The following is a 13,584-nucleotide window of genomic DNA, read 5'->3' on the forward strand; positions in this document are numbered from 1 at the left end:
AATCAAGAGAGAAGAAAAAGTAGTTTGCCTTTCTCAGGAAAGGTATACATCTTTGTATTGATTTATGTTAAGTATCTGACTATCAGTGAATCATCTTTCCATTTGGATCTTTACATTCTGCAAAGCATCATTCTAACACTGGGACACTGATGACGTCATTCTAGCCAGACTCAGTGACTAGGAAGTGGGAAGACTCTGATTTTCTAGCACAAGAGCCATGCCAGAGGATAGAAACTAAATCCGAAACAGAATAAACCACTATCTACATGGTAGTTTTAGGTCTGCAATGATTCTTGCCAGCAGCATTCCCTTTCCTAGTTATCCCTTATATATCAGCCAACAATTATATCTTTAGACTTTTGCTTATTTTCTAGATCATTTGAGTACCAATAAGTACTTGAATTACTCATTCTGTTTTCCTCCACAGCTCTTAAACATGTTTCATTCTTCATTACTGGGTATTTTGAATGATTACTTGATTAACCTACATGTTTCACAATACTTTTAGTTCTATATCATGTTTTATAAAGTACTGTATCCCTAGGACCAAGCACAATCCTTGGATAGATGCTTAAGATAAATCAAATAAATGATTGATGCTACAAAAGCTACGAATAGCCATAGAGGAAGTGAACAAAGAATTTGCATTGGTTTCTCTATAATTTCACCTTCCTAAAATACGTAATACCTAGCATTCTCAACACTCAGTACTTGGACCTTTCAACTTGCTTGTTTTCATTTGTTTGCTTTAAGTTGTTAGGAGAGAGTATCACTCTATGGCCTAGGCTGACCTTGAAGTCATTATCCTACTGCTTCTGTCTTCTTATTGCAGGGATTAGACATGCTAACTCCCTTCCAATTCTGTCTCAGGTCACTTATACTTAAAAATCTCAGTGGTGAGAATGTCAGTAACTACAATTATCATGAACTAGGCACTGTTATTCACCACATAAAATTTTTATGATATAGATATTAAACTTTGTTACATTTTAGATATCAGAAAAATCAGGCTTAGCAAAACTAAGTTTCTTAGGGTAAGTGGTAGAAAAAATGTATTTGAATCCAGGTCGTCATATTCTAAGCCCATATTACTAACATTGATGATGGGCTGCTTCACATTGCCAAGGCCTGTTAGGTTCCACATTAAGTATTACCAAGCAAATGGAATTATTAACTACCAGGAATTAGGAAGAAGAAAAGAAAACTCTGAGACTATAGATTTTATGAACAATGATATCCAGTGCAAATGTGATTCCTACTTTACAATAATGAAAGGCAACCAGTGAAGATACACCTAAAGAAAATTCTTACCTCTTCTGAGCGCATCGAAGTAAACCACGTCCAAAATAAGCTAAAGTCATAAAGTTTTCACAAATTTCATTTTCTTGGATCACCATCTTCATCACTAGAAATTTATTTTCAGCTTCTATGAAGTCCTGTAGTGACACAATAGATTTGGTTGGTTGTGTAAAAAATGCCTTTTTCCTTTACATTAGATATTCATTCCGCAACTAGAAAATTTAGAACACATTTAAGAATTAAGACTGAAGAGATGGCTAAGACGTTAAGAAAGGAATAATGATGCAATCATCTGATTATGTATATGCTAATATCCATAATTTTAACATATCTGAAATTCATTATAAAGATGAGTTACTAGGCATTTAACATAGCTAACAAACAGAAAAACATAACTACATTTTTAACCATTTCAAAGGAAAATTGTGACAATTTTTGAATATAAAATGGTACAAAATTGTCTGCCAAATAAAAGCAGGTATAACCACTATCAGAATGTAATATTTTTTTTTAAATTCTTATCAGAGAATAATATGTTGAGCTTTTCAAAATGGAAGTGGGTGACTCCTGACCATAGGTATAGTTTCTTCTGAAGAGAAAAACACAATATAGACTTGCAGTTAAAGATTAGAATTAGTTCTAACAATAGATGCCTCAGTTGCATGTGTGTGTGATAAAATTTAGTAAAGAGCAAGGACTGGTAAAAAGCAAAGATAAAGGCTATCAAGGCTACAAAAAATAAGACAAACAATTAAAAGAAAAGGAAGATTTCTAGTTAATGTACAGATTTCTATTAAATTGGTTTCACTTTAATTTGGCAAAATAAAAAATTGAGGTAAAACTCTTAATTCATCAGAGTAAGATTAAGAAAGAGACTAAGCTGCATTTGAAACAGATTAATATATATTACTAAGTATAAAAATAAGAATCATTTAACAGACAAAAATAGCCTCAAGATAGATATTTGAAATATAAACTAATATTAAGTTCCCCTTTATTTCAAATTACAACGTAAGTCTTCAACATTATTATTATTTATTTAATATAAATATAAGACAGAAAACTTACAGAATGCCTTCAATTTCAAATGGTTTTTATTTTTGGATCAGCACTTTCAACTGCTACAGTTAAGCTAAAGAGTATAAAAGATTTATAAGGTAAGTAATACATGCTACATACCTCTTTCTTTCGTCTTTCAGTGAGTGCTACTCCATACAAAAACAGTAATGTCAAGTAATAATCAATATTAATTTGGTGTACCTACAAAAATATGTTAATTGGTTATTTAAACCTTGTTACTTTTCAGTTTGACAGAGATACTTAGAAGTCCTTGACCTATTTAATAATTACTAAAAATAGTGCAAATTTTCATTTTAATATTCATTATTTGCTAATAACCATAGAAATGCATGTTATTTTCATTTGGTAAAATTGTCCACAAAAAAAACTTGATTAAAGATAAAAGCAAATTTAATTAAAATTTATTACATTTAGCCTTTCAAAAAAGGTTTTCTTTTTTAAAATAATGTTACATTCTAGTTATTAAAAAAAACCTCTACAAGACACTACAGGCAAACAAATAAAAAACCCAGTGCAGGAATTAGTTATCCTTTTCCATGTTGTTGGTGAATGAGTTCTTATGGATCCCTATGCATTATAGGCATTGCCACTGCTATTGGTTATTCTCCAGAACGTTATGGTATTATTGAAGACACAATATGTAACAGATGTTAAGTAGCAGAGCATGGAGATATCAAGCTGTACTGACCTAGAAACTTCTTTCAGAGTTGTGGGAGGTGTTGTACACACTACTGGAGGAGAAAGTAATTATTAATGTTTCCTACGTGTGAATTCTATGAACTACTACAATGTCTGGCATGGCAAGACAATACCTACTAGTGCAATGGTGGCATGGGGATCATGTAAGTAACCAACAACTTTCCTACTGGATTTAAGTTCTGCTCCATAAGATAAAATCTATCTCTGGCACCACAGGCTAGATAGACTTGTGACTAGATAGGTCTTAGGCCCTACTACTGTTATACTCCTAAATGGACAGTATTAAAATAACTCCTAATGAACTATCATAATAATCATAATTTAATGTATCTCTCAACCTTCATCAAAGAAAACTTGTATTTGCAGTAGATGGTGATTAGCACAAAGATCTACAATGGGCCAAAGTGCAAAGAAGAAGAGACTGTGGGATGCTCAGCACTAAAGGGGGCATCTATATTAAATTCCCTTCTCCTAAGATTCCAGGATCATTGTGAGCAGAGCAGAAAGACTCTAGAGACAGAGGTAGTTGATGAATAAAAGGAAGTAGTGCTCTGCAGAGACAATAGGGCACCATAACAGCAGAAGAGGCTAATAAGTCAGGAAAAGGAGAGATTAGGGTTTTTTTCTTTCTTCACATTGACAAATGTCCACATATTTATTTATACAACAATATTTGAATTAGATATACATTGTATAATGACTACACCAAGACCATTTATACATGAATGGCTTTATATACTTACCACTTTGTGGTAAAAATTTATAATCTCAATATTCTTAAAAATTCAATATATTGCTATTAACTATAATCATAACAAGGTATAACAGCTCTCTTAAAGCATTCTCCCTCACAACTAAATGAATTTTATATAATTTGACCAACATCTTTCAATTCTTCCCCTGTACTCTACCTTGATGACCATCACCCTATTCTCTGTTCAACATTTTTTGGACTCCTTATGTAGCTACATTTCTGCGTCTGAATAATTTTCTGAAGTTCATTACTGTTTATAAACTGGAATGCCCAGTTTCACTATTCAAGTGTCTTTTAATCTAAGAAAATACAAATAGGCACATGTTGCTGTTCTCTCATTTCAAACATTCAATATAAAATACTCACAGTACAATTAGAAGCTTGAATGTTTCTAAGTGCTGTTTCCAGTTGTGTTATCAAAAACTGTAATGTTAAAGCAGGAACAATTTCTTCCCCAGTCTGGCTATTAGATGAAACTTCCCTCTGTGGAGAATAAGTGAGGTGAAAAATGTCTTTAAGTTAGGATTTCTAACATATTATACAAAAAGTGTATAATCCTTCCTTGTTAGAGAGAAGTATTTTTTAAATTACCTTAGCAATATACACTATTAACATGTTTATTATGCTAATGTTAACCAGTCTGATTAATCTCCTCAGTAGGTATTTCCTTAAAAATTCCAAATGAATAAATAAATAAATAATTTTTTTTCTCCTTGTCTTATTAAGTCAGCAACATGTTTTACTACTTTAGAGAAAAGTCCAATCCTACTTTCTTCTAACCCCTTCTATTTTCTAGCACAGGTAAACATTTCTTTGTCTGAGATACTAGGAGAGCTTTCTAGAAAACACAGAGTTGAGTGCACGGCTAAGCAAGAAAGGAGGCTAAGGTTAGCATCCTACTCTCAGAGAGTTCAGCTTCTGATGTGGACAGAACACTGACAGCCTCTGCTCTCTGCGTCTATTTTCTACATGCTTAACTGACAATTATAAAATCAAAATACAGCCATGCATGGCCCTCCATGCCTTTAATCACAATACTCAGAAGGCCGAGTTAGGTAAATCTCTGTAAGTTGGAGATGTGTCTGGTCTACAAACAGAGTACCTCAACAGTTGGGGCTAAATAGTGAGATCTTGTGTAAAAAACACAAATACCAAAAAAGAATGTATTTTTTTAAACTATGGCAAATTTCACTACATCCTACAAAAACAAATATTCTGCCAATATTTAATTCTTTGTGTAAAAATTAACATCAACCTTATTAGTATACAAATTTGCTATTGTCTTTAATAAATGTCAAATTACGTCTACACAGAATAAATTTCTTATGTTTTACTGGTAGTAACTGTTTGATGTGTATATTATATACTGGGGTGATGTAAAACATTCTCAGATGAAAAATGATCAAAAGAAGAAAGATTTTTTTAATGCCCCAATCTACTAAACATTCTGTATGGAATTAATTTTATCAACAAATACAAATATTTAGATACTGTTTTTTTTAAAAAAAACAAACTTGTCAATATTTTTCAAATTAGGAAAACAAAAAACAAAGTAGTCCCTTGCCAGAAGTGTCACATTTATATTATTGTTAAATCATAATCAACACTAAGCTTTATTGTTTACTACAAAAACCTATGTTCCCTATGATGACTTTTAAATCTTTTGGTAATAAGTCCATAGTCAAAGTTGACAGCCAACCTTTGATATGTATCAGATGGAGATTTTAAGACTCTGATTACACCATCTAGCTTTAAAAGTCATACATCGATGTGCATCTGCACTACGGAGAAATAATGATGTTACCTGCAGAGTCTGGAAGGAGAAGTCTTCTTGTATGAACTTTTCAACATTAGGGACCACACCTTTGGGTAAAGCACTGATTGCATTTAATAGCTTCTGTATTTCTAATAATGGGTTAAGAGGGTCAATATCTGTAGGTATATCCTTTTTCTCTTTGTCCTACAAGACATTTAATTTATTAAAATACACATAATACAGTTTCATTTATTCTAGTGACAAAAATCACCAAAGCATTAAAAGTGGGGCAATGTTCTTTCACATATAGAGGTGAAGTGTCAGAACCATAAAATGTAAGAATAAGACTATTTCTGCTTCCCCAAAACTTCTATTATACAGATTGTTCTAAGTAGGAAAACTATTGTTTTTTTTTTTTTTTTTCGAGACAGGGTTTCTCTGTGGCTTTGGAGCCTGTCCTGGAACTTGTTTTTAAATGATATGATGATCTTTCAGCTTCTTTCTAGACCATGGATTAAATGGCTTAAGTTTCAAAACTATATTAAAAACAAAGAGAAAGACTTTTTTCAACTTAGTCAGAATTGATCAATTATTAATAATTTTATTTACAGACTTAATATAGTCATCATTAATAGTTAACTAATAAGTAAACAGCCAAACCCTGATAGATATTTACTAACAACAGTTGTGAAGAACCAGTGGAGAACAGAGACAGACAAAGAGACAGAGCTAACAGATGGCAGTTCTTCACAAGGGAAACTTCGAGAATATGGTATCATGGTTAGTTTCTAAAAATCAGAACAAAAAGTTTATTACAGACCTAGAAAGAGCTTAGTTACTAAAAATGCCCAAGTGTGAGATACTTAATTCTTGGATTTTTAGCGAAACAATAATTAGACAGAAAAGCAATTAAGAATAAATAAAGCCCACTGTGACACTGTCTATACTCTCTCTTGTACGGCTGAGTCTCACAACTATTATTCCATCCTTAGTCATTATGAAGAACTGATACATCTTATATTTTACAGTACTTCATGAATGACAATTACATCCAATGTCTTTTAAAAATAAGGTTAGAAACTGCCAAATATCTGTTACAGAATCTTTTACTTGAAATTTTCAAAAAGTTTTTTAAAAAGCCCACAAAAGAGCTTTAAAAATCTTACAAGGAATAATTATCACCTGTGGTACAATTATGTCAAATTAAAGATCAATTCTATCAGCAGAAGTTACTAAGGAATCTGATACGGTTAACACATTTATACATAGACATGATTATGACATGAATAAATACTTCTTAAGAAAATGTCATGGATGTTATATATTTATGTTATGTTAATTTTAACATTTTAAATTTTGTTGTCAAAATATTTTATGCCTGATTATTTTAAGAAAGTTTATTTAACATATAATCCAAATTGAGGTTGTAGTGTATGGTGTTTTGAATGAGAATGCTTCCCAAGGTTCATGTATTTGAATATTCCAGTTTGTGGAACTGTTTGGGAAAAATTAAGAGGTGTAGCCTTGTTGGAAGTGACGTGCCCCTCTCTGCTACCTGGTTCTGACACAGAATGTAAACTCTCTAATTCTGGCAGCCTGCCATTCTTCCTGCCATAATGGTCATGGACTCACCTAGGAAACTCTGGCCCTCATTACATGCTTTGTTTTTCATGTTGCCTAGGTTACAATGTCTTATCACAAAAATAAGAAAGACACAGTGTCTAACTTTTCTTAATTTTATAGTCCTAATTTTTATTTAGAAATGCTTTTTTTCTGGATCTAATAACCCTGGTTCCTGCCTTTACTCAACTGTATAACCTGTGTATACTGGAACATATTATAACTATTCTGAAATATTTTCTAGTGATAAACTCATGCTATAATGGGTATTTTCCTAATATGTTACTATAAAACCTTCCAAAGAAATGCCAGAAGTAAAACAAAAAAGATAAAATAAAAATAAATAAATAAAAATTTTTTAAAAGAGCATGCTTTCCCTTTATGTATGTATGGGCACTGTGTGTGTCTGATGTACACAAAGGAAAGAATTGAGCATGAGATCTTCTAGAACTGAAGTTACAGACAGTTGTGAATTTCCACATGGGTCCTGAAACTGGATCTATACCCTTACAAGAACATCAAGTGTTCATAACCATTAGGCCATCTCTCCAGTCTTTCATGTCAATAAAAGTTTTAAATTAATATATAACTCAGACTCATTATCTTCCACTTACAAGTTCTAACATTAAAGATAATAAAATGAAGAGAATTAGTTTCAGAAATAAGCCAATAAAACTTTTTGATAAAATTCTGGATGTGTCTTTTCCTTCACACACACACACACACACACACACACACACACACACACACACACACAGCTTGATTTTGTTTGAATTCTCCTTCTCATAGATAAATGAGGTTAGGAGGTTATACAGTCCTTGCCTAGTATAGTTTCATCCATAGTATTACAAAGAAAAAACCATTAACAAATGAAATATGATTGTTCAGATGTTTCTGGATAAGTTCAATTTTCAATGGATTTAAATTGCTCATGAGGATTAGAATATCCTTCACATACAGCAGCAATCATCCAAGAATGACTTAAGAATGAACAACTGACTTTTTCAGAAAATGACTTACTAAAAATGTTATAACTAGACTTTTAATTGTATCTTCACATACAATTCAATCAACTCATTAATAATTTATTAGGTGTTAATTAAAGATAATTTTCTCTTACCAGTTGACTGGCTGGTTTCTCTACATTATTTTCAGTTTCTTCCTTGGTTTGCTCCTCCACATCAGGATTTTCACTTTAAATTAAAAAAAAAAAAAAGTGAGTTAAGAACATCTCTCAAAGATCATAAATTATAGCAGTAAAGAATCAAAGCATAGAATTATCTCAAAGTTTAAAGTATCACAAATGTGTATCAAAGACTGAAGTGGGAATAGGTACCATATCTCTTTGGAGGCTCAAGTTAAAGAAACGCTATGGTAGAGAAACCAGTAAAGTTGTATAATCAACTCCTTACATTTATCAAATGCACAACAGTCAAAAATATGGGAGAAAACCTTATTAACAGAGCTGGGAGATGGCTCAATGGGTAATATGCTTGCGCTGCAAGATTAAGGACCTAAATTTAGATTCCCTGTAATTAAGTTACATTGTCAGGCATCACAGTACACTCATATAACCAATGTAGCTGCGGCAGGTGATGGGGTACCGCCCCCTGGTCAGTCAGAAGGGTAGAAAGAGAAACTGCAGATTCAGTGAGAGATGCTGCCTCCAAACAGGGAGGACAATGATAGAGGAAGACATCTAACACTGATCTCTGTCTTCACATACTTCAGCAAGGCGGAGTGTATAGATACACCACACACACACTGATACACCACACACAAACTTATAGCATTATTTCGAGGTGAAAAAGTCTTTAAAAAGGATGACTTTGGTTTTGTGTGAGGGTATGTATGCAAATAAGAAAGGTTAGGAAGATTGTGTGTGTGTGTGTGTGTGTGTGTGTGTGTGTGTGTGTATATATATGCACATATGTGTATGTATATACATAATAGAAAGAAACACATGCATATGTGTAGATACATGTGTCTATGCATACACATACAAAACACAATAAAAACACCTATTTTGTTGGGGTGTTAGTATATTTTTTAAGTTTTAAAAAATACATTTATTTTCCCAGCTCCTCCTCACCTCCCTACCCATCCACAATTACATTCTTTTTCTCTCTCAAAAACAAAACAAAAATCAAAACAAACAAACAAAAAAAGCAGGAAGACAAAAATATAAAAACTACCCAAAAAAAAAAAAAATGGGAATTGGTTTGGTGTCAACCAATTGCTCCTGGGCATGGGACCTGCCTTGGAAAATACAAATACATTTTGAAACCAAGTCTAGGCTGGCTTAGGACCTCTAAACCTCCTGCCTAACCTTAAAACACTGAAATAACAATAATATAATAAATTATATGCCATAATGACAAAATTTTTAAAAATCTCATATACATAATTTTATTGTTGGTTAAAAACTGAATTTCAAATTGTCCAGTTTTTCTAAATACATTAATTGAGTGAGTATATCATATTTAGAAATTTTGAGTTGTTTTGGGATCAAGATATAATCTGACAGCTTTTACTTTTAATATTTATTCCAATATTAACATATGCAGTATTATATAATCATCTAAAAGATGTATAAAATTGTTTTGTAGCATCATATAGAAACTATAATATAGGATCATATATAAATTCTGTGCTCTTAATAATTATACAGTGGCACATAAAATATTGAGGTGACAATGATTTATATACAATTATACTTTATAAAATACGACTTTATATTTATGTGTGCATCTGACAATAATTTATCATTTATTATGTATAAGCTGATTTCATTAGGGGAAACTGAGAAAAACTATGAAACACTTCTAAAATATAGCTCTCAGGGCATTCATCATGTCTAAGTTAAGTCTACTAACTCTCTTCTCTAATCTCATAATATCCTATCAACCTCTTATCTGTGAATGAATGCAGCAGTATTCTAAAATCTTTCAAGGTTTGATGAAATGCAATATGTTCTCCAGTAAATACTTGATAACTCCATTTCATGATCACTCACTCTTTAATAGTTACTACTCCCAGATGCATATTAAAATCAGTCATGACAGTTTGGAAATATCCAGATGCCCAAACCTGTCTTGGGCTAGTCTTATATCAACTTCACAGACACACAAGAATTATCTGAAAAGAGGGAACCTTAACTGAGAAAATGCCTACATAAGATCTTGCTGTAAGGCATCTTATTAGTTATTGATGGAGGAGGGCCCAGACTACTGTGGGTGGTTCCATCCCTGGGATGGTGGTACTAGGTTCTATAAGAAAGCAGGATGAGCAAGTCAGAGGAAGAAAGCCAGTAAGCAGCACTCCTTCATAGCTTCTGTATCAGGTTCTACCTCCAGAACCCTTCCGTTTGAGTTACTGGGCTGACTTGCTCAGTGAGACACAGTGCTGTGAAGTATAAGCTGAATAAATGCTTAACTCCCAAACTTGCTTTTTGCTCATGGTGTTTTGTTGCACGATAGAAACCCTAAGACACTGGCTTAAGAGCTTCTGATACAAGTATTAGTTGCTATATTTTCTCCAGCTTCCAGAGTAAAATTAAGTACATAATCCCAATTAGTTCTCATCTCCTCCTTTACACAACACAAAAACCCCTATATAGAAAAGTACAAATCTTCCAGAAAAAGTACTTAGCATGTAAGTTCTTAAGTGCATTCACTTTTCTGGTTTTGTATGTGTTTGTGGTACTAGGATTGAACTCGTAATTGAGAATCAGCTGGGCAAGTGCTCCACTACTGAACTACATCATCATCTTTCAGGGCCAAGCTAAATAAATTTCCCAGTCTTACTTCAAACTTGACAACCTATTACCTTAGATTCCTATTAGCTACAATTAGAGGCATATACAACCAACTTAGGTTCTTTAGCACATTTTTTGCTCTTTCCAATTCAAATGATCATCTATTCTCTCCAGCTTCTATAATCATCAAATGTTTCTCATCTTCTAATAATCAGTTCTATATCCATTTGGTAAAAACTCAATGGCCAATTATTATTTTTTCCCACAATATCTGTGATATTATGCTCATATACTTTGCCTAGGGATACACATTTTATATATGTTCCGACTACATCAGAAGCTCTACTTACAAAGTCCTTTTCTTGGGTCTTGATCTTCAAGTACCAAGAAATCAATAAAACATAAAGCAAAACCCACTAAAATCAAAGACAATTTATACTTAGTCAATTAAAGTGCCTGTTAAAACATTATTTTTGTTAAAAACAAACAAACACAAAAAAAATGCCCCAAGTGGGGGACTGGAGAGATGGACTGGTGGTTAAAAAATGGTTAACATGAATTGGTTGCTCATCTAAAGGACCGAATTTTGATCCCCAACACCCACATTGTGGCTCATATCTGTTAACTCCAGTCCCAGTGGATCGGATGCCCTCTTCTGGCTTCTTCTTATACTGTGCATGAGCACACATGCACAGAGCCATACAAATACATGTAAGCAAAACACCTAAAAAAATTTTTTTTTTTTTTTTGGTTTTTTCGAGACAAGTAAGTGATGACTATGTACCTTGAAAAGAAATGCCTCCAAGTATGGAACACTGTTTGATATTTTGTTCTTTAAAAGTGGATTTCACTCAAGTCTACAATTCACACCAATCAAAAGTGTTAAATTGCCTTGAAGCTTAGTGACATTTAATTCAGAATAGTTTCTGAAGTTTATGGAGAAAAGTCTTATGTTGTAATACCTTTGGAATACAATAGCTGCAGTTGGTTGTGTTAACCCATTCCTTACCTCACAAAAAATTCTTCTGTTAGGGAATCCATGTTACAAAATGATCCTTTACAAAACTTATTCCAATGTATGCAAGCAGACTTTTACTACAGCCATTTAACTCTGTAAGAAAAATAATATTTTTAAAAAGAGGATACAAAATGTTTCTTTTTCCCCTGTACAGACAAGTACATGGTTATTTTTTAATTTTCTTGATGTTGCCATAAAAGAGTAATAGCTTCAGCATTCAAATATAGTTGCCATCTAGAATTTACACTTTTCTGGGCACAGGAATATTTTATCAGTCTACAATCATATTGCAATAGTTTCTTTCTTGTAGTTCTAAATGCTGTGTCAAAATCACTTTTCACAGTATTTTAGTCTCTGATATTATACAATAGGTGGCTCATTGTGTTTTGTTTGCTGTTCTGTGAGTTGTGCTTAGAACCTTGTGTGTACTGGACAAGCACTAAGCCAGCTAGATCCCTGACCCTATTTGATATTTGTTTTACTTCTATTGGTTCTTTGAGAATTTTTGATAGCACGCTTTGATCATATTCATGTGCAAAATATTCGCAGATCACTCTTATTTTTCTACACATTCAACTTTAGGTGTTTTTTCAAAATCTCATTAAGACCAGTTTGTATTGCTCAAATAATCATGGATGTGGCACAAGATCACTCTAAATTGCCCAAGCTAGCTTCAACTCCCCACATAGTATAAGCAGTACTTGAATTATAATGCTCTTTTTTATTAGAGTTTTCTTTCCATTTGATTCGGGTTTTCTTAACCATTTTCTTACAACATAGAACTAGATTTTCCATTTTTCCATCATAAGTTATTCCACAAACTCTACTGATTTCTAACCCTTTTATTATATTAATAGTATTTCCTTACAATAAGTTCAAAGTAGAATTGCTGCATCAAAAAATACATTATTTGGTTCACTTATGCATACTGTCAAATGCTTCCTATAGAAGCATGTCAGTTCCTGCTCAATTATAATACTAACAGTAGTGAACATTCTTTCTTTTCAGTACAAAAATGCTACATTCCTCCCCAAACCATATGGAACTGCAGTTCCATAAAATACGATGTGAGATATAATAAGCTCTTGCATATTCGCCAGCTCAAATATCCAAAAGAATTTATACATACACTTTTCTTCTCCCCTCACCCCCCCTTTTTAAAACATAGGTTCTCACTGTATAGTCCTATAACTTACCATGTAGACCAGGTTGGCACTGAACTCAGATACTCCTGCCTCTAGAGTGCTAAAATTAAGGGCATGGGCCACCACCATCCAGCTAAGATTGATGAAAATAGCTTTTAAAGGCCTTTAAGCATATGCAAGTTTCACATCAATCAAGAAAATATATGCCACAAGATTCATCTATTAAGGTCGTTTCAGGTTCCCTATCCTCAGCTGCCCAAGGAACTAACTGGGGACATCGCCTTGGGCACCTGGGAGCCACTCTAGGTTCAAGCCTCTTGCCAACCCTAAGGTGGCTCCCTTAACTAAGATATGTGCTTCCCTGCTCCCCTATCCAACCTTCCTTTATCCCAATCATCCTGTTTCCCTAAGTTCCCCCCATCCTCCCCTTCTCACTTTTCTCTCCCCATCTCCCCT

General features: G+C 33.1%; 1 protein-coding gene across 4 annotated transcripts in view; it reads right to left on the reverse strand.

Moving 5' to 3' along the window:
* Positions 1-13,584, reverse strand: part of Dzip3 (DAZ interacting zinc finger protein 3) — an 81,546-nt gene that overhangs the window by 56,053 nt on the left and 11,909 nt on the right. For all 4 annotated transcript variants that reach the window (XM_005345042.3, XM_026786193.1, XM_026786191.1 and 1 more), the window contains exons 2-7: positions 11,975-12,076; positions 8,329-8,401; positions 5,637-5,792; positions 4,199-4,315; positions 2,479-2,559; positions 1,312-1,436 (exon numbers count right to left, since the gene is read on the reverse strand). In XM_005345042.3, the coding sequence (XP_005345099.1) occupies positions 1,312-1,436; positions 2,479-2,559; positions 4,199-4,315; positions 5,637-5,792; positions 8,329-8,401; positions 11,975-12,006 (584 nt within the window). In that variant the 5' untranslated portion in view covers positions 12,007-12,076. The remainder of the gene's footprint in view (positions 1-1,311; positions 1,437-2,478; positions 2,560-4,198; positions 4,316-5,636; positions 5,793-8,328; positions 8,402-11,974; positions 12,077-13,584) is intronic.

The sequence above is a fragment of the Microtus ochrogaster genome, chromosome 2, assembly GCF_000317375.1.
Source record: "Microtus ochrogaster isolate Prairie Vole_2 chromosome 2, MicOch1.0, whole genome shotgun sequence".
NCBI classification, from domain to species: domain Eukaryota; kingdom Metazoa; phylum Chordata; class Mammalia; order Rodentia; family Cricetidae; genus Microtus; species Microtus ochrogaster.